Raw genomic sequence first — 23,141 nt, forward strand, 5'->3', positions numbered from 1 at the left:
CAGTTAGGGCAAGGATCTGTAATTGCTTGTCGAAGCTTTTTGTACCTGTCCCGAACAATTTGGGCATGTCCAACTGACCAATTCACAAGAAGTTATGAACATACAGTATAAATTTACAAAATTAGTTAGCTTGCCAACTCAACATAAACATTAGGCCATGTGTCTGTTGTACCACAACAGTCAAATATGGCAAAAATACTATTAAAAAAACTTTAGGCTAATGTCAGTCAACAGAGTAGATGTGAACATAATTAGGCATATATCAAGGAGCAAATGGATTAGAACACTATATTTTAGCATTTATGAATCAACTTCCTGAGTCTCACAACAAGACATAAATAGGTTGAGTGTGAGGAATAAAAGTGGGACCCTTTATAAGCTATCCAGGATCAGGGTCACACGGTGACAACGTTACTATTGGTATTTGGTAAGGAAATGAGCACAAACAATAATAAGTCTCCATTAGTTTCCAAGGAAACCACACTGGCAGTCTGGAATCTAGTAGAGCGGCAACTAAGTTTAGTTTTGTTTCAACATTACATGAGATAAATTAGCATTGGTGGTTTTAATGTGTCTAGAGCCAAATTTAGACCAATTTTCCCCTTTATGCAAATTTAGTCAACCAGTCAAGACATGTTTTCCAAAATAAAGTATAAGGGCATTTCCAGTTTCTGCATATTCATGTTTATTCATACATCATTGCGTTGTTAATGAGGGTAAAGGTCTAGAGATGTTTCATGGTCAATTTGCACACATTATTACTATTACTATTAATAATAACATTTTTCTAACAATGAACTAACCACAGAGCTCATGACCCAGTTTCTCAAAAATGTCATGAAAGAAATCGTACTGGAATTGTACTGACTCCTGACACATCATGCAATGGCTCTTACAGAAAATGTATGAATATTATATTTCTGTGAAACTAATTGTCACAGAACACTTGCTCTAGACGCAAAGATGGCAATAAAACTAAATATTGTAAACCAGTATGGTGGATTTTCCACATTTATTTATGTGTTTATTCATGTTGAACTTATTTTGGAATGGGCAGCCACACCCCTACCCACACTTATGAAATGTGAGAGGCCAACTGGCTGACTCCTTGATTCATCACACATTTATAGAAGCTCGGCTCACTCCCCCCACCCTCCCTAAAACTAACACGTATGAGACAGCCCTTATGGTCATCAACTTTCCTGATGTACCTCAACAGCTGCAGGCTACTTCACAGGCCCACTCCCTATGTAAATCTATGCCACTGCCATTTGGCTCTCGTTCTCAGTCCTCACACACAGTGCTGCAGTGAGCCCATCCAAGTAAAGACCTCCACCAGGACCAAGCTGATCATATACACCCCTAGCGCATTCATCCCTAGAGCATACACTAGGCCAGCTCAGCGTGGCCCAGTTGCGTTTATTTCGCCAGAAGCAGAGCACAGAAGAGCAGGAAAACTCTGAGGTACCATGCAAAAGAGCACAAAGGTGAAGATCACATTCGTGGTCATCCTGATAGGCATAGTGTGCATGTTCACAGCCGTGGTGACGGATCACTGGGCTGTGTTAAGCCACCAGGTGAACTCTGTAAACAGTACTTGTGAGGCAGCCCATTTTGGCTTGTGGAGGCTCTGCAAGAAGTACATTTACATCGACGATCTAGAGACCGTGGGGAAAGGATGTGGACCGATCAGTCTGCCAGGAGGTAAGTCATGTTGGAGCAAAAGATGAATTATTCATGTTATATGTCTGTTGTTCTTATACATTTACCACACAGGAAGCTGTCTTACATAGCTAAATTAATATTAACATTGCTTTTGTTTAGCAATATGTGCAAACTTTAATGTCCTTAACTTTATAACATTACCCCTGATGTAGTCTGTCAGCCAAGACATGTTGAAAGCTTAACATTTGCTTTGTTAGTGGTGCTATGACAGTAATGTGGTTTACATAAATGGAAGTGATTTATGTGAATACATTTGAAATACATCTATATTTGCTTTAGTTGTTGTGAAATAGCAAGGATAGTGCATTTACATACCCAATTCCATATTACTTATACATTTATTTAATTTTAACATGTATTTAACTTTAAGCATTGTTTACCTTAAGTAATACTGTGTCTTTAGAGATATATTACACAGACATAAGATTGTCATTTTTTTTGAAGAATCTGAGGTCAGATATTTTCTCTAAGGATTTGGGGTGTGACAGACTTCTATTAGTTCTAGCTACCTTAGCTTAGAGTGTAACTGCATCAGCCTAGCAGAGGAAGCTAATGCCATGTTTACATGTCTGTTTACCCAGACGTAGCATATATAAGGAAGTATACTGAATGTCTGAGCTGATTGACTGGGCTGATTTGGAGTAAGTATAGGGCGAAGTGTAAAACCCTTATCTCTGAACTATTCCTTTAAAACTGAATTTATAGTATTATATTTTAAAAGTTATCAATGTTGAGGAACACATTCTTTAAATGTCTATGCAACAAGATACATTAATCTGGACATGATAGTGTAATGGTAGGGTAAAGACTGTAAATATGTGGGGGAAATGTAATTTCTTTATGTATTTGTGCACAGATTTAGAGTTGGGTTTCAGAATTACATGGTAAATTAATTGCTAGTACAGTATGCACATGGATCATCAGCGGTGTGGCTTCCCCTCATGCCGTGTTTGGTGTTTGTGCTACAGTGATAAGACAATTCATCTCAGCAGTAATGTGTATCCAAAGAGCTAGTGTTTTATAGTAAGAATTGCTAACATGTTTTAAACTATTGGTCCTTTACAAGTCTGCAGGTTGTTGAGTCTGTGATTCATTATTATTTAGGTCAGAGATATCTAATCCGTAATGAAGCTACAGAAATCTTGGCAATGTGGAGGCATAACCTTTCATCTGTGCACTGAGCAGACTGCATTAGAGGAGACAAATAGGCCCCTTTGGGTGGTCTAAATCTGATGCACTCGCTGGGTAGGACATAACATGAATGTTCAGCTGACAATCTTAAACTATACATGGTACTTAAGCTATGTCACTTGCTTGTGTGAAGTAAAACAGTAATTAGCACGTGGCTTGAGTTTCCGAACTGTAGTGTATCTGTGAGCTCCACTAATGCACTACAAACGCCAAGCGACCTTAGTCTACAGTACGTTTATTAACTTGGCTGTTCTCCATTAGGAGAAATACCTATCTGTTATATTTAACCCTTTGAAAGTAGAGTTAAAAGGCTTCTGACAGGCATTGGATTCTCTTACCCATACTTATAACCAGAACTTTGTTGTTATCTAGCATTGTGGATTACAGTCGATACAGGCTTGACTGTGATATAATCAAATACAATCGCTCCATTTGTTTAAGCGATTATAACTGTAATGGCGCTATAAGAAATGTGAGATTTTAAAACAACTGCTGTGTTGAGATACAGGGTTTAATGAGTCTCCATTGAGAGCCTGCTAGTAGCTACTAGCAATAAAGGACAAAGAAATTTGGGGATAATACTGGATTTGTCAGGTTTTAACTAAATTGAATGTGATGGAGTGAAAACAGAATCCTCAGGGGGAAAAAAACATCTAGGTAAGAATTTAACTTAAATGAAAACTTCATCAGTGCTTCCTGTGGGGAAAAATACTGTTTTACATTGTGTCTAATAAGATTCAGGTTTACAGACAGATCAGAAATTTCCCCTAACAGGCAAAACATCGAGGGTCCTTGCTTCTAGCATGGAAGATAAATGATGCAGAATTTCACTTGCCTGTTTGCATTCTCGTCCTGTATTACCACAGACGAGAATGCAGACAGGCAAGTGAAACAGCCACAAGGAGAGCAGAGAGAGACTAAAAGATAAAATAGATAACAATGGAGATATAAAAATATATATATATAAAAGAGGGGAAAGGTGAGTGACAGACCTGAAAAAGCCAAGAAAATAACCCTAGTGTCTACATATAACTGTCAAGAGTGTTTTTGTTATGGTCAGAAGAAGCACGTGTTGAACTGGGTGTTGATGCTAACAATGATTGAGCAATGATGTTAAATTTATGTATTGTATTGAGTTCTCAATGATTATATCATGTTTTCTAATTAAAACTAATTTGCTGTCCTATAAGGGTTTCATTTAACTCACATTAAGTCTCCATCAACTCATTATTAGCATCTTACTATTATCTATTTACTACAAAAGAAAGAACATTGTTAGGGTTTTTGGTTTTTTTTTTTTTTTTTTAAGTTCTGCCTATTTCTTCTGGCTGGCACTATATTTGTTAGAGGTGAGAGGTCTACCTCTACCTCTACAGGTCTACCAAAGCACCAGTCACAATTAGCCTTCTACCTTTTCAGCTTCCCTGCAACCACAAAAAGTAAAGTGACTTCCTCCTTTATACTCAGCCTCTTTGTGTGTAAGCCTTCTTACTGTGAAATTTCATTTAGTGTGACATTTTCTTACATCATACATTTATTTAAGTGTAGTGCTTTGTGTGGTAATATTTCAACCTAAACAGTGAAATGAATGAGTATTGTGGCTGATTGAGACAATCAGGATATAGACCTAGTGCTTTACAAATGCACACAAGCTGTATTTTTAATTATGTCTAATTAATACATTTTATAATACTCATTTTTTATACATGGGCACATTTAAAAAGACTACAGTTTCTGTTTTTCACATTTGTATGATAAATTACAAAAACAGGATTATAAATGGAAAAATGTGAAAAAGTTCTTCTGATCTTGCCAAGCTTAAATGTCAAACCTCACAACTCCACTGTGTAATTATCTGTAGCTAAATGAATGGACAGTAAAGCTAATTTTAATCTATTTTAATAAACCAGGTGCATCGGCATGTTGCAGTGCCTTGCTCTGCAAATCAGCGTAGGTTTTTTAATTAACTGGAATTGGGATGCAACATTAAAGTACTTTTTAACTTCATTCTTAATTGAAGAACTGTGATAAAGTTACGTTTTCCTTTTTTGTTCTGAAAATTATTTTTTTTTAAATATCAGCATATTGTGTTCTGACAGATATAACTTACATGATACAGTAAAGGCTTTCAGCTAGCAAAATCTGCACACATGACTTTAATGATTTAATCTTTGACAGTTTTGTAATGAGGGCCTTTCTCTATAAAACAGTGTGAAACTGCATTACATCTTCTTTATTTTTATTACCATTATGTCCCATATATATATATTTACAGTTCCATCAAATTATAGTACTAGAGGTCAGCTGTGTGTTTTGTTTACCTTACCCAAAGCTCCCTTCTAATTTAACCTCAGTGTCACTCATAGCCAGGGATGTAATTATTAACATGCATTGGTTCCTAATTGAACATACAGTAGAGGATGTTCGGTCTTGTTTGGAAAGTTAACCACTTAGTCATCTCAGTAATTCAGCTTAAAATACTCTAGGGGTTATTTCACAGTAGGTGCATCATTATGGATAATTGGTTGAGCATGGGTGGGCCCGGGATGGGTTTACAGGGTTTAAACACCACATGTTCATTGGCTCTAGCTCTGTCCCTGGTGCTATGGCAAGCCACTGTCATGAATGTAATGCTGTTAGCCCATGGTAATCAGAAACCATGTGAAATATGTCTAGTAATTCAACCAATTTTCCAAATTTCTGACACCCTTGAGAAACTGGGACAACTTTTCATGGAATCAGTGAAAATGTTTTTTTCTTTGTCTTTCAAATTACTTTCAAATTTAAATGTCTAAATGTGCCGCATGAAAGGGACTTATTTTAGGAGTAATTTTAAGCTCTTGTGCTACAGGATATTTTTTATTGGAGTGAGTGATGAGTGTCTGGAACCGCCAATGTAACCTTACACTCTAAAATGATTCCTATTTGGCAAAGTTCTTCTCGTATTCTGGCAACTGTCATTAAAATTAGATACTTCCCCACAGAAGTCCCACAGAAGCATCACAGACTCAATAAAATATGAGGTTTTAAAAAAGAATATCCACTAACTTCCAGCTAATTTAGTACGCTCCCCCTCCCCCACCCCCCTGCACTACCGTGTTCAGATGTTTGGCCTAGGTGTGTGTGATACAATGGTATTGCTTTCAAGGAAACACTGAATGGAAGGAGGTGGCTCGGTAGCACAACCTGAAGCATTGCCACCTCACAGCTCCAGGGTTGATGAGCTCAGTTCACTGTCTGTGTGGATGTTCTTCCTGTGTCTATGTGGACTACTTGTGGTTTCCTCCCAGAAACATCCTTGTAGGTGGATTGGTCACACTAAATTGCCTCTAGGTATGTATGAGTGTGTGAATGAGTGTGTGACTCATTGTGCCTAGTGATAGACTGGCTTCTCATCCAAGGTTTATTTCTGCCTGACACATAGTTTTCCCAGAATAAGCTTCCACCATGAGGATCCACCATGACCATAACTGAAACCTTGTCTTCCAACACAGTAATATACTAAACACACATTTTAAAAAGAGTTCCTCAGGGGCTATTTGCATAGTTAAGGTAACTTCCACTTGGAACCTTTTCAGAAAAGGAAGTACTCAAAGAACATAGGTTCTTCTTCAGATGGGAAACTGAAGAACGCTTAAGCATTCTAGGTGGAATCTTCCATGTTCCATATCCTAATCAGATATCTTATGCCAAATTTTGGTCCATCATGTTAAAAACTAAAGTAATTATGTCTTCAACTAGATGACTTGAACAAGCATATTAACTTTTTTTTTTTTCCTTTTTTTTTTTTTTAGGTGAAATTAATATCAGCTAGGGTAGACACACTGGCACAGCTTAATCACACTTATATCTCTGTGATCAGACAGATAGATCTGGAAATCACCTCAGCATTTTCAATATGGACAAAATGAAATTTAAAAAAGGTATGCTGTTGTCTATATTATCTCTAGTGAAGCAAATTTTATTATTATTGTACGCATGACTCATAAACCAAAAATACTGGGGGTGGTGTTGCTTAGTGTTGTAATCATTCACCACGTTCAGGTATCATACCATTAAATGCCATATGATAAAGGGCTGTTTACAGGAACTATTCTTTGCTAGAATATTCGCAGAGCAAATGTTATGATTTTCTAAATATCTGGAAATGCATACACAGCAGTGGTCACCAACCCTGTTCCTGGAGATGTACCTCCAGCCATAATCGTGTCCATCTGGCCATCTTATCATTGCCTTAAGAAGTTCTAGATTAGTTTTTGGTTGGAGATGAAACCTGTAGGATGGTAGATCTCAAGGAAGACGGTTGTTGACCACTACTATACAATATACTTTTGGGCTGGGTTTATAGAGATAGATAGTTGTTATTAAAGCATTGTGAATGAGCCTTTACAACAATGATATAATTAATCATCTGAACTAGAGGGAAATTTATGGCATGAACATCATTTGGTTTTGAGGACTTAATTGAAATCAATCTCTTGGCCAGGAGTAGCACTAAACAAAGCAGCTTATTTATTCCAGCTATAAACACACCAGAGCCAGGAATCTAGGCAAGTTGGTCAATCTGACCAAAGCCTTTTTGTATGGAAGCACTGAGGACTGAAATAAGCTACATTGGTTGCTGGAATAGTGATCAAGAGATATTGAGAATTAACAGCTCGTAATCTGATGTGCATGCTGGCAAACGAGGAATACTTAAAGAAATTCAGAAGGAATTAAAGCTATCCTTAATAATAATAAGTCTTTATTAATCACATATACATTACAGCACAGTAATGTATTGTTAATAAGTTGCAAAGTTTTGTGTTACAACCTGCTGCCTGTTATGATGGACTGGAAGAGTAGCTTGATCTGATATAACAGTCAAGATTGGTTCAGTGTAGCCTTGAAGTTATGACAAGGTAAAAATAAAAAAGATTAAAAAAAAATAATTAAAGTATTTTTATTTTTAACAAACAACATAAAATAGAACTTTATCCAATAATACGTTTTTTGACAATCAGTGATAAAAACACATAGAGAAGAAAGTTACTGATAGATTGACTGGCACACACCCAGTACTGTACCGAATCCAAGTACTTAATGTCGTTATACGGCAATAAATAATCCTTTCAAGATTCTTGAAACTTGAACCAGTAAAATTGAAAGACACTTTTCAGTAGACTAGTTATGTGATATAGGATAGCGTAACTTGTGTTAAGAAATTATGGTTGCATATAGCCAGGGAGAGAGAGCTATGAAATCCCAAACCCCAAATTTAGGCTGCGTAAATAGTCAGCTGTCCAGCAAGACACGCAAGTGGGGTTTGAGCTCCGGCTTTCATTCACATGCTGACTGACATCCACACCTGAACAGACCAGCTGTAACGTATAGAAGTCTGTCGCAGGACTGAAGTGTGGGTGCTCAGAGTTTTATCGAGGACAAAATAAGAATCATTCTCAGAGTTCATTACAGGGGTTGAATCACAGCAGATAGTGTTAATGTGGGATAGTCTATAATCATTTTCAGAACAAACAGGAGTCAAAACCAGGAAAACATAAATAGAGGAATACAAACTATAAGGCTCAGACTTGATCAGACTTGCTAAGACAATGAACCATCAGGGTATAATAGAGAAACTAATTAGAAAGTAACACAGAACAGGTGAGCACAATCAGAGAATAAACCAATAGGCCAGGGTCAGGACCAAAAAAGAAACACTGACCTCCACTGACCACCACATGGCACCAGGCAGAGATACAGGGTGGCTGACCAGCACACTAACAGGTCAGCAAAGCCACCTAGTGAACATGTATATCTGCAAAACCTGTCTTTAAAGGTGTCCAGAGTATCAGAGAACCCACATGCCAATGGTTCAATGAAGCCATCCACAAGGTTCAGGAAGCACCTTCTTGCCTAGTGCAGACGGGCAGAGAGGCCTAGTCTGATGCGCAGACATCAGACAATATTGGTAACTCGCCTCAGATCAGGGCACTAGGAGCTCCTCCTCAAAGATGGGTGGTACAAATTCCTCATTGGCGATAGGGGCCCAAGCAATGGCTTCTTTGTTAATGGCAAGGCGAAGCAATGGCATCCTAAGCAATGGAGGCTTCGCCAGCAGAACAGGAGAGGCCTCGGTACAAACCTTAGGGTGGCGCAGGAGAGGCCTTGGCACAAGACTCAGGTGGATATCTCTCTCTCTCTCATTCTCTTTCTCATTGGGCTCAGGATCTGCCAAGAAATGAAAATAAATTGCACCCACACCAATATATCCAGATGGAGTGAAAAGTCCACTGAATCAAATGACAGTGTGAAGAGAGGGCAAGGCTTACTGGATTTCAGTTTGGGAGTACGAGTTCTGCTCATGGGGAATGCTGGTGATGAGACAACTTTCAGAGCAGTTATAGACCCTGGTTTATTGCTCCACCTGAAGTGCAGAAAGGTTCATTGCTCTCATGATTTCCTCATTTACCTATTTCTAGAGGGACACTAAGGGGGAGCTAAGAGCATTCTCCTTCCTGTCACCACTCAGTATTGAGCCAGTTAAAGATCAGTGCTGGCTCAAAGTAAGCTTGGTATTGAACCAATATGTAGTCAGTATTGAGCCAATCTGATATCAGTGTTGGAACAATGTAGGCACGTTGGTAATAAATCTAGGATTCAGAGTGGCCCCAATCTGAGATCAAAATTGAAGGCACTGAAGGCTCAGTCTTGTCAGACTATAGACACAACTTTGGGTCAGACTCAGTATTGGTATAATTGATTCTTATTATTGGTGAGTGCATAACGTATTGCAGAAATTGCTTGCTGCAATGAAGGTGATCACCAAAAACAGAGCAACTGAAAATGTGAACACATTAACTGGGCTATGGTTCATTCAGACAATTCATTGCCAAAACATATATCCTGGGACGTTTCTAAAATATTACCACCCACATATGCACCAAATAAGCAGCATTACCCTATGTCCAATAAATATCCTGTTAAAAATCATTCTACAATGACACTGTAGTCAACTAATCTGATTACATAATTACAAAAGATGTATGTCTTGCCTGGCATAAGAAACAGGTTTGTAGTGTCCATTTTATTAGATTAGTATTGTTTTCGGAAGAAATTCAAGACTTGCTGTCATATAGCTCATTCACTTCTGCACTCAGTTTGACCTTGCTGGGTTTTGTTGGTTTGTTGCCTGTAGGGCTATTCCCCAGATGGTAGCACTACTGTGGGGAAAATAATCTTCATTATCATTATCGATTCTTCCTGAAATTGGAGGCTGTTTTTCCCTGTACACAATTATTGCAGGACTGGTAAACAAGTAAACACAATATGCACTGAATTCAAAACAGTAAAAAACTCATACGAATGGCTGAAATAGGGGGGTTTCACACAACAGAAGTAATACAATTTGTTCTCAAGAATGCCACATAGCAAACAGAATAAATAATAATAAAATGTAAATATCACAACATAGGAGTTACACTCTTTGGTCCAAAATAGCATTGCCAGCTGCTGCCACACCCTGCATATGCTGCTTTGCAGAGCTGTGAGACTGGTATCCATTAAACAACATACTGCATTTGGTTCAGCCAACTATGCAGAAAGCATGTGGTTCACTAACAATCTAACAACTGCAAATTTGTAAGCAGTCTCAAGTTAATAATGATTATAGTCATGGCAAAGGTTGGTGGTTATCGGTTATTCTTATAATTTCATTTGTGTGAAATACAGCAAAATTGCTTGGTACAATCCTTCAAATTTTGTTTTACATCAGACTGGGTTCACAAAGAACAACTCAGTATTCTAACCACACTATGCTGATTCATCTGAGCTCCATTTTTAGCTTCATGCTTGAGTTTCCTGAAATAAAAGTTTAGACGCCATTAAGGTTGGAAAAGTTGGAAATCTCAAGTTGGTGGGGTTTACATGCTGTAAATTGGGTCACTATAATTTCAGCATTTCAGTAAATATCAGTATTGATATGTGTGAAATGGTCTAATATTTCTCATTATGAGATTATTACAAAACATAAGATTGTTAAGATTTTATATTTTTTATATTTTTTTAACATAGTTTTTGTCTTAATGTATAGAAAGAAGCTAAATTATTTGCTAATAGAAATAATCTTAAGCTTGAGCTGTATTTAAATAAGATGAATTGTCTACCATTTGTTTTCAAAAAATATATAAAATAATCTTAAGCTTGAAATGTATTTAAATAAGATGAATCGTCTACCATTTGTTTGTTTTTTTGTTTTTTTTGTTTTTTAAAAAAGTAATCTAATAATATGAAATACTAAATATCTTTACCTATATTTAATGTTTTAACATTAATTCTGTGTTTTTACTTGCTAAGGTCAGTTTTTGGAGTGTACACAGCACGGCCCTCTAGTATTTGCATTTTACCTACTTTACTAATATTAATGGTTTGACATGGAATTGATTCCATGGGCTGAAAAGATAATCCACACTGTTATAGCTTGGTATCTGTCTGGCTTAACCTGCCACTCTCATTTATTGTAATCACATTCTCAGACGTAAAATGTTTAGCCTCAATAGTTGGGGTTTAACACTTGTCAGCAGCCTCGCGTACTCTCTGTATGGATAGGGATTTGATATGCATTGACAAGTGCATACTGCTAGGTTCAGGAGTTCAGGGTTCCCTGTGTGTGGTGGTGGTCATAGAGGCTCAGTGTCTTGCACTTTATCATATTTCCCATCTTGAAGTTTATGAATGCATAAACTTTCATGATTTTACATCTGGGAGGAGTGTGAATTATTTTGATTCCCAAAATAGAGTTATGAAATAGAATTCATATGTGTTGGCTTGATAAATGTGATCCTATCCGTACAAATATAAATAGCATAAAATAATTCTACATAATAAGTTAATATCATTTGTAACACAGCATGGTTAAATCTCAAATTTGATGGGTCAGGACGTGTTGATTCATTTTCTATAACAGAAGCACTGACAGCTGAAGTGTGGCAGACACTCCACACAAATGCTCCACATTTTTAAAAATGTGTGTCATTGTTAATATGGTGATGTTTACCCTGATATGACATTATCATTTTTTGGAAGGAGTCTCCAGTGCAAGTGAGGTAAAGCTGTAACTTTCTGACACTTTGGTGGGTTTATATCTGTTTATAGCTGTAATAGTGTAAGTGATAACATGGACTAACGTGTTTTGTGGATGTTCCACATCATTAAATGTAACTACCAAAGGATACGTATGATGTGTCTTTTAATAAAAATTGTAATCGTTGGCAAATTCCTGTAGTATAATAGGAATGAAACACTTCAGGTAATGCTGTTTTGGGAAATTTGTTGATTCATTTCCTAAAACAGTGCACAACACCATGTTTTATTGTTTATATAATACAGGGGTTCCCCAAGGCTGGGACTGGAAAGCAATTGTGCCATAATTATAAAATGTAGTACCCTTTCTGACAAAGAGATATTTGTGTCAAGTAGCAAAGACAGTTGCAGGTGCAGTTAAAAGACTTAATTTTATAACAGGCAAACAAATCCAAATCGTGAAGCAAAGTGGAAGTAGGGGGACACAAGCAATGAACAAAAGGGCAAAACACAGCAAGACTAGATTTAGAAACCAGGGGACAAACCAGAAAAAGGGGACAAACTGGACAAAACCAGAATCGCAGTCATAAACTGTAAGGCTTGGTATGTCAAGAGACGAGGTTACACTGAGAAATACTTCGTGTTGAATGTGTTTGTGTGTGCTTTATATTGTGCTTATTATACTGTGTGTTTGGAGTCCTTGGCGGCCATGTTTGTTGGACGCAGTGTCTATTGGGATTTCACAATTTGATGATTATTTAGTGGCCAATAACCAATTAAGTAGTAGGCTTCAATTTCCCCTATGTATTTATCATTACATTTATCTATAGATTTAATTTCCTAATAATTCTCAAGTAACAGAGAATTCCTGTCATTTTCTTTTTTCCTCACAGAGGTCAACTGCTCCTACTTCAGACACTTCACTCCTGGAGAAGACTCTGAGATATTTGAGGTTAAAACACAAAGAGGTAAGATTATCTGTATGAGAGAGGAGACTATCCACTCGAATGACCATTGTACTGGAAGGTTTATAGGGCTTGGGAATGTGTTCTCATCCCACAGTAGTTTTTGTGAAATCCATATTGTTTGGATAGGAACATCTACGAGGCATTGCAGTTATCTAGCTATCTGGCTAACTGAATCTACTTAGCATTACTGACAGGTTTGTTCTTTTGCATGCTACCTCAAAACACTATGGATAGAAAGATCCAAAGGACATGATTCTGTACAGTGCCCACTTCCACCAAGTCTTGCAGCAGGTCTTTTGCAGTCACTTGAGGGTTTTTTATAACCTGCTTTCTCAGAAATCTGGTATTTCATAAATTTGCTACCCCTAGCCAGTTCAGATATTTCATGTGTCCCAGCTCAAGCACACCTGGTGCAACTAATGAAGCCCTTGATTAGATACATCAGGTGTGCTTGAGACAACACCTGTTTTGCATATTTGTGCTGTTCTGAGGGATTCTATTCAGGGGCTTGAATAATTTTGAGACTGGAGAAGTTATTATAAGTTGCATTTTCAGTTCAATTTGGGGAAACCAATTGAAGCATTCGTTGTGTTGAACTACTTCAGTTGTTTTTGTTTGATTTGTTCATTGCAAACAGCTGACAGTCTGTAAATTGAATTTGACAATAAACCTGATTTGCAATTTTGACTGTATCTGTATGTAATTGTTCCCAGTGTGGTATTTCAGTTGCATTTTAAGTTCTGAATCATTTTACCTTGGACAAATCACAAAGCGCCAAAGTCAAAGACACATATGTCCAAAAGTCAAATCAGTATTTAAGGGGGAAAGTTGCGAGTATTCAGAGACAGGGTTTGCACATGTTTATGTTAATTTTCTTGGCTCCCCATTTCAGATTGTGTAAATTAACTGCTTGTAGTTCACACCTTGTAAGATCTTTCTTGAGCAGAAGCATCTGACTAAGCCACTTCCTTTAAACACAAACATTTGCTTTTAAGTCAAAAAAAGGATGGAAAAACATGGAAAGAAAATAGTGTTTCGTGTTTATTTTTTGCTGTTAATTGGAATAAGATGTAGCCTAAAAGCAAGAGACAGTTAAAAAAAATTTAATACTAAAGACTAATACAATGATATATGAATAAAAAGATGGCAAGAATTGAAATAAACATCTAACAGGAGTCTAGTATATAATCCTGCATGAATAGTCCCAGTGGTAATCATCACTTTCATGACTGTAAATGTGGTTGCATTTAACATTATAGCTTCCACCCTTATTATTCAGCAGCTTATAAAATAGCACTTGATCCAACACATTCTATTATTTTACTTTTTTTGCACCTCACACTTTGGGTTGAGGGTTCAATTCCTGCCTCCACTCTGTGTGCATGGAGTTTGCGTGTTCTCCCCGTGCGTCAAGGGTTTGCTCCGGGTAATCCGGTTTCCTCCCCCAGTCCAAATACATGCATTGTAGGCTGATCGGCATTTCCAAATCGTCTGTAGTGTGTGAATGGGTGTGTGATTGTGGCCTGCGATTGATTGGCAACCCATCCAGGGTGTCTCCTGCCTTGTGCCCCAAGTCCCCTGGGATAGGCTCCCCGTGACCCTTCGTAGGATAAGCGATACAGAAAATGGATGGATGGATGGATGGATGGATGGATCACAAGCCATTAAATAATTGTGTGCGCTACTTAATGTAGCCCTGAAATTCTAATGATATCCTAATGTGTGTGCAGGGTGAGCATGTTTTAAATTTTTGTTAATTTGTTGCACTGTACTGTAAAGAACACATGCCCATTGCTATATGCAGCTTAAGAGCGAGTTTGGAATTACAGGACACTGACATAATGTCAACAAACCCCGCATGCATAACTTTTATATAGCATATAAATAATGCTTAAGTCTGGTGTTAACTCCAGGGTCTGAAAACGATGTACAAAATTTCTGTATTTACTTCTGAATATGTGCACTTAACTCAACTCAGAATACAGCCCTATATGTATAGATTCATAGCGCTACAAAGTTGTTCATGTGCAAGACTCATGTACAGTGTAATGTAGGATGTAATTTGTATCTTGAACATGGTCCCTAAGGGGATCGTGGCAGGGGGTGTGATGAACAATTCTCATGCCTCAGTGAATGGCGTCGGTGGGTTTCTGGATGATGAGCCTGAGCCTGGTAGTTAGCATACCATTCTGTCTCCTTGATTATTTTATTATTCTCTAGCGCTGTCCGTACAGCAGACTGTGCACATTATACTCCATCTGAGCACGTAATACAGCAGTGATTACAAAGGCAGCCCCAAAGGCTGCACTACATCGCACAGAGGACCATAATTCCTAAAACAGAAAAATGAACACACATACTATGAAGACATCATATTATAAGTCGATGAACTGAAACCAATCTCAGTATAGTGTGCGAATTCCATTTGGTTCATCATTAGCGAAAGCAAGACTCATTCTCTAGCGAAATGATTTGTCTAAGTAGCCATAAGTGGCAAATGCTGCTGTAATAATTTGCAAAAAGCAATAATTTCTGGACTAATTCTGTAGATTGGCCTGAAGCGCAGAAACTGAGGATCTGTTCCAGTGAATTGGGGACAAAAAATACTGTAAAGCAAGCTATGTCTCTCATGCTCAATCTGAATTCTGATTTCATAGATCTATAAACATCTCTCAGAGTTTGTGCTTCCAGCCTTTGTGGTGCACATGAGCCGCAAAGTCATCTTTTTTCCGCTGGCATCTGCTTTCCACAAAGTTTTCCTATGATTTGACAAAATCTGTAATATATGAATGATATTGCTTTCCTTAATTTTTTTTTTTATTAAAGCTCCTGTTTTAACTTTCATTTGTATTGGACTATGAACACATTCATATCATGCTATAATGCATTCATAACACATTATATCCATGAAAATGCATTACACATTATAGCTAGCTTTATTTTTGAATTGTTAACATAATGCAATGTAGTGTTCATAGCACATACATCAAACCATACTGTAAAATGTTACATCTGTCGATATAATGTGTCATAAACACTACGTGTAATGCATTCTGTTGAATGCATAAATGTATTATAGACATTGTCATAAACTTTAATGGCTTCTAATAAAAAATTATGATGCCCTTTGAGTCCATTCTAACATGATATGATTTGTGTTTTAGATTTATTCTATATGTTTATTTTAGTTCATTATACTGCAGATATGGCCTTTATATATATATATATATATATATATATATATATATATATATATATATATATATATATATATATATATATATATATATATATATAAAGTGATTCTTTTTTTTTTATCTCAGTGTGACTAACCTGGTTAAATTAAGGTTAAATAAAAGTAAAAGAAAATAAGAAAGTTCAGATACTCCATGTGGAGTTTTTTCAGTCAAGAACAGAGATCAACACTCAAGTGCACTCACAAATGATTTCAGTAACTTTAGCAAAATTTAATACCAGTCATAACTGGTCCAAAGTAGCACAGTGGCACAGTGGGTAGTGTTGCAGTCTCACAGCTCCTGAGCTCTGGTTACTGTCTGTGTGGACTTTAGCACGTTCTCCCCATGCCAACATGGATTTCTCTAGTTTCTTCCACACAAAAATAAGCAGTAGGTGGATTGACCTGCTAAGTGTGAACGAATGGGCCATTGGGTGTTTATGATGCCTTTCTATTGCCTGGCATCCCATGGAGAGTGTAATCCTGCCTTGTACTCAATGTTTCCAGGATAGACTCAGGATCCAGACACTGACCAGTATATGAATGAATGAATGAATGAATGAATGAATGAATGAATTAACAGGTAATGTCAATACATCTAAAAAAAAACTTTACAATATTGATCATACACCAGCTTAATTTTAAGAATGCCAAAATTAATTGCTGAAACAATTAAACACAAACTAATCTATAGTTGAATGGTTAAGATTCGTTGTTCATGTCTCCTTAACCTTTTGGCCAATAAATCATGCTTGATGTTATGACATACTTTATTTTTTCATCTACAGTGCCCTCCACTAATACTGGCACCCTTGGTAAATATGAGCAAAGAAGACTGTGGAAAATTGTCTTTATGTTTAACCTTTTTATTTTTTTGTTGTTAAAAAAAATCACAGAAATACTCTGCTCTCATGGATATCAAACCATTCCAAATAAAACACAGGTTTATATTTTAAAAAATGTTAAATATAGGTGTGCAACATGTATTGGCACCCTTTTAGTCAATACTTTGTGCTACCTCCCATTGCCAAGATAACAGCTCTGAGTCTTCTCCTATAAAGCCTGATGAGGTTGGAGAATACATGGCAAGGGATCTGAGACCTTTCCTCCATACAGAATCTCTCCAGATCCTTCAAATTTCGAGGTCCACGCTGGTGGACTCTCCTCTTCAGTTCACCCCACAGGTTTTCTATGGGTTTCAAGTCAGAGAACTGGGATGGCCATGGCAGGACCTTGATTTTGTGGCCAATAAACCATGTTGATATTTGATAAAGTCCCTGATGCCATGAATGCAATGTCCAGGTCCTCTGGCAGACAAATCCAAATCATGATACAAGAGCGTCGTCAAAACAGGCAATGTGTCAAGCGATATACAAACAGGCATAAACTGGGCAAGGCTAGAATCCAAAACAAGAAACGAGAATCAAAGTCAATAAACATGAATCAAAACGTGAAACAAGCAACAATCGCTTGGTAACGAGAATACACTCAATACTACGTGATGTACAAAGAGACACGAGGGGTTTAAATGACAAACGTAATCAGAGGTGAAACACAGGACAGCTGAAAACAATGATGCCACACACGGGAAACAACCAATGGTAATACAGAGGTGGTGACAGGAAATAAGCCATAACAAAAGCATGTGTCCAAAGTAAACAAAGGCAATGTCATTGAAGACCGAAATGCGTGCGTTCGCTAAGCGCTCGCACACCGGGCTCGCGCAACGAGCTTGCGATTCGGTTTTCCGAACACGCTGCAATACTGCAGCGCTAGCTGGAGGGGGAATCGTGACAGCAACTAACTTCTGCAATTCTCCAGCTGTGATCCTTGGAGATTTTTTGGCCACTTGAACCAACCTCTTCACAGTGCGTTGAGATAATATAGGCACACGTCCAATTCCAGGTTGATTCGTAACATTTCCAGTTTTACATGGGAGTTAGTCAGTCTTCACTTTCCCATTTGCAACTTGGCCAAAATACCACCGCTAGACTTCTTATCGGTACAAGAATAAGAGACAATATTTCACCAGTCATGGCATCTCTACACTGGCTTCCAGTCGATCATAGAATTGATTTTAAATTTTTACTGTTTGTTTTTAAGGCAATACTGGCTCCACAGTAGATCAGTGATATGATTAATCCTTACACTTCACGCAGGGCGCTTCGATCTACTAGTAAATTACTGCTAAATGTCCCATGTCCATGATTAAAACACAAGGGTGGCCATGCATTCTCAGTAGCTGCCCCTGGTTTGTAGAATCCGATACCTTTTAGAGTAAGATCTGCTTCAACTTTTGACTAATTTAAATCTTACCTTAAGACCCATCTTTTCTCCTTGGCATATGACTGTATTTGTCCCTTGATTTTTTTTAAGTCATGTGTCCACTTTGTTTTTTTAATAAGGGGATTCATACATTGTATATTTTATCATCTTTTAACGTGTTTTGTTTTACGTTACGCTGTCTTATTCTGTGAAGCTGATGTGCCTTTTTAATCTCAATTCTTCTCAGTGGTACAGCACTTTAGTCAGCTTTAGATGTTTTAAATGTGCTCTAGAAGTAAACTGAATTGAAAATTGAATTGCATTCCTCTCTTTCCAGAGTACAACATCTCAGCAGCAGCCATTGCTGTTTTCAGCCTGGCCTTCATTATTCTGGGATCTCTGTGCATTCTGGGATCTCTATGGAAAGGCAAGGACTATCTCCACAAACCTGCCGGAATGTTTTATGCATTTGCTGGTAAGACAACGAGTGTCTGGATATCTGTCTGTACATTCGCCTTGCATAAGTATTCATCCCCCTTTAACCTTTCCACATTTTGCAGTCTAACAACCTGGAACTGTAATAAAATGAATTGGGATTTTTACCATTTCAACTATCTAACATTTGAAGTTTCATGTCAAAGTTAATTATATATATATATTTAAAAAAAAAGACAGACATTCGTTGGTTGTATAAGTATTCATCCCCCTGATAAACACTCTGTAGAACCACCTTTGTCTTGACTTATTAAAAGCACACACTGTCCCTTGGCTTTGGGATCATGGGATTGCTCTGATAGGCAAAGAGTAATGGTAGTGTCCATGTTCAGTGATGTCCCAAACAAGCAGCATGTCTGGTTTGTCTCATAGACAGAGCAGAGGATGTGATGATTTGATATGCGACTTGATTTCACTTTCTGCATTTTATTTCAACTGCATTGAAAAAAAAATAATAAAAGCACTATTTTTGCATTTATTGTATAAGTTCATTGCTGATTTTGAAATTCTCCATTATTTTACTTCCCAGCGCATTCTCCTTCATCAGACTGTAATTTCCGTTCCCTCATTTCTCCTGCAGGTGTATGTGCCATCATTTCAGTAGAGGTGATGAGGCAGTCAGTAAAGAGGATGATTGAGAGTGAGGAGACCATCTGGATTGAATACTACTACTCCTGGTCCTTCATCTGCGCCTGCATAGCCTTCGCCTTCCTCTTCCTCAGTGGGATTGCCCTCCTTCTCTTCTCCATGCCCCACATGCCTAAGAACCCATGGGAGACCTGCATGGATGCTGAGCCTGAACAGATTGACTAGAGCCAGACCATGTTAAATCATCATTGTTCTTTTAGCCATTACAATCAAATACGGGGCTTATAGAAACACAACTGATTTTGATTTTCATATTGTTTTAGGAGGCACCAGTGTCTTCTTTTGATTTTGTGTTACTGGGGCATAGCTGGAGGGATTTTGGATTTGAACCTGAAATATTTTATGACAGTTCATTTTATGATGCTTATTCATGGGTGGTAAACATAATGGAACTGATATAACATGTTTTGTGCTGTAAAAGTGCATAATGATGCTCACAAAAGGTCTCCATATTTAATGCCAAATTAACACATCTGTTCATTTGGTTTAATCACATTTTACTGGCTAGCACCTGCAAAACAAGCTTAAGCCAGCAGGATCAGGCATTTTTCCTGCTTGTGTTTGAACGCTAACAGCCAGCGAGCTATACTCTAAGTGTAGCAATATCAAAGTGCCAGCCAATGAAGTCTATTACTGGAGGACAAAATGAATAAATTCAAATCAAAGATAAAATGTCTTTTTCACCATTTTACCAGCATGTTATTTTAATTATTATCAGTGGAACTGTCATGAAGGTATTTTATTTCCTCTGCCTATTGCCATTATTAATATGGCAAGATTGGTGGATGGTAAATAGTGCCAAATTCTGAATCTCATTATTGCTCCTACTACTAACACAAATTGCATGAGCATGTCACACTTATCAATGAAATTTTTTTATGCTAGTTTAATTAAATTTTTTATTTTATTTTTTTAATCTTGACATGAGCTCAGTGTGAAACTCTTAAAAAAATATTTAAATTTTGACTTAAATTAACCATCGTACTTTCTGATATGAAACTTAAAACTTTGCCATCGTGGTCTAAATCTGTATATTTCTATATTTCTAGCACACAGTTGATGTGACTGAATAGAGTTGTGTTTTAAATGTGTGTTTCATGTTTTATTGCTGTACATACTGTATACAGACATTTGTACTTTGGGGCTGTCAGGAACTCAGAAGTATTTTGCCTGTGTAATTTTTTTTTATTTTTTTTTTTTAAAGTGAGCGAGAATGATGCCATTCTAAACGACAAACATAACATTTGCTGAATTGTCATCTTCTATAAAGTGATTTTGCATTCTATTTCTATTTAGTCCTGCTTGATATACCACGCTGTGGATTTGTGGGCATGTCTATACTAGTCCTCTATGCTAGCCTTGTTTTGAAAGACACTAGATCTGTGTCTCAGCTTTCAGCTCTGAACAGAATGTTAATATGCAGTTTGCCATGGCCTCTGAATGTCTGGCCAGAAATTTTGGAGTGCTTTCAGTTCTGGCAGGTGTGAACACAAATGCTGTCTTTTGCTCTTTTGGAGTTTCAAGTTTAAAAAAAAAAAAACCCTGCTAGGTCTATTGCTGCATAGCCAATCCGGCCTCACCTGCCCAGCAGTCTTCCACATACATCTTACACTACTCTTAAATGCTTCCAGATCAGATGTTCACTATTTTCAATATTCTTCATGAACCAGAGGCACGTTGAAGCTTTCTTAATTCCACTAGACCTGAAACACATGCCTTAAAATGTAAAGATATTTCAAATAAACTCACAGTACAATTCATGGTGTAATAATATCATTTACACTATGCATGCTTTACACTATACAGGCACCTACTGGTTAGTAAGTTTTAACACATTGCAGTATAGCTATGAATGCTTCTTCCAGATTTTTTGAGTTTTCCATTATTGTACTTCATACAAAAAATCGAATAGCTAAGTTAATTCATACGTTATTCTATTATATATGTTAGCTTTATGTTGTGGAAGAGAAACATGACTATTTCTTTTACACTCCTGTATGACTTGCACAGTTTGGTGATTTTCCTGATTAAATATATCTGATTAAACTCGTTACTTATCCAGGTTTGGTGCGTTTCATTGAAGCTCATAGACAGAGGAACTATTGTGGTGTCATAAAGCGAGTCGTTTCCCACCATTCGTTAATTGCTGTTGCTTCTAGCTAAAATCTCTATCTCTTGGTTAACTGTACAGTATAAGCAATGAAAAAATATTTTGGACCTTCAGTTTCAGGTTCTGAGAGCTATGCTATCCCTTTGCAGATTTCCTCTATAGTTTAATTAAACTTATTTTTAGAGAACCAGGCAGTTGAAATTGTTATTATAAATTCCATTTCATACTTACTAAAGACTGTTTTTCAAAGTGAAGACTTTTTTTTGTTATTAATTATGTGCATGCTTAAACTGAGAGCTTTCAGATATATTGTAGATAAACGTACTGTATTTAACCCTTCTAGATCTGCCATTTTGAACAAGTTCAGATGTATGCATCCTATGTCATGACATTTTATTGGAAAATAAATGCAATTAATGAGATTTGGACATTTGTATACCATGAGACTTGGCCATGCCAGTATGTGACTCTCTCTTCAATTAATTCTGCCCCTGCCCCCATTCACTCTTATGCATTATATGATCTTTTCCACCTGTAACTAGTATTCTCTTAGTTACTTTTTGCCTGTATAATCTGTTTTGTTACTGGTTATGCTGGTTAAGGGAAATAGTTTGTCCTATCCAAGCCCACTTCCTTCTCTACATTTTTACGTATATCTCTGTATTTACATAGCTCTTTCTTTCAGAAAGTATTTGCACAATGTACAGTATCATCAGAGTCTTCTGTAGGTGCTTGTTGAGGAAAGTTTATTTTTGGTTCTTCTTGGTAATTCCGAGTGGTAGAGAAGTACTGATTTTAGATTTTTATTGAATATCACGACCTGATTTACTAAGATCACAAATCATGAGTATTAGTTTGAATACAAAATCTGATCAACTGTATCGATAAGGCCATATTCAGAGTTACCTTCAAAGTTAAAAAAGTTACATCTATATTCACATAGGGAAACATTTCTGCATACAGATTCTACTTATGCACCTGGTCTTTATTTGAATTTCTGGATTTTGTATGCCATTTCACAATTTCTGAGTGCAATTATTTTATCCAGAACATGTTTCAGGGTCACATATTGTACGTACAACAGCAGTGGCCCTCGACTTAAAACCCCTCTCAGTGCCATGCTTATGATCAGAATCATGCATTACTGAGACAAGGCTCTATTTTCAACAAACTTCTAATACTGAAGTCTGAATACTGATGTGTGCAATTTTGTATTAATTCAGTATGATTGTTTAACTCAACTCTGAACATGGACCCTAGTTTATGGACACGGTGAAGATGATTTACAAAGAGGAACTGTGTAAATAACGTTGCATGCAAATTAAATAGAGAAAACAATATTTAAATATTTTTTATTTTATCTTAAAATGGTAAAAAAAAAAAAAAAGGGCTTCTGCAAATTTAATATCTGCCCCTTGATAGTTTTAGAGCAAACAATTGCCAC

At 37.0% G+C, this 23,141-nt stretch overlaps 1 protein-coding gene across 1 annotated transcript; it reads left to right on the top strand.

Moving 5' to 3' along the window:
• Positions 1-722: 722 nt before the first annotated feature.
• On the top strand, positions 723-21,143 carry cacng1a (calcium channel, voltage-dependent, gamma subunit 1a). Its single transcript, XM_053638646.1, has 4 exons — positions 723-1,704; positions 12,870-12,944; positions 18,782-18,919; positions 19,520-21,143. The coding sequence occupies exons 1-4, from the start codon at positions 1,470-1,472 to the stop codon at positions 19,750-19,752; spliced, it is 681 nt and encodes a 226-aa protein (XP_053494621.1). The 5' UTR covers positions 723-1,469; the 3' UTR covers positions 19,753-21,143.
• Positions 21,144-23,141: the final 1,998 nt, after the last annotated feature.

Source organism: Ictalurus furcatus, chromosome 12, assembly GCF_023375685.1.
Source record: "Ictalurus furcatus strain D&B chromosome 12, Billie_1.0, whole genome shotgun sequence".
Taxonomy (NCBI): domain Eukaryota; kingdom Metazoa; phylum Chordata; class Actinopteri; order Siluriformes; family Ictaluridae; genus Ictalurus; species Ictalurus furcatus.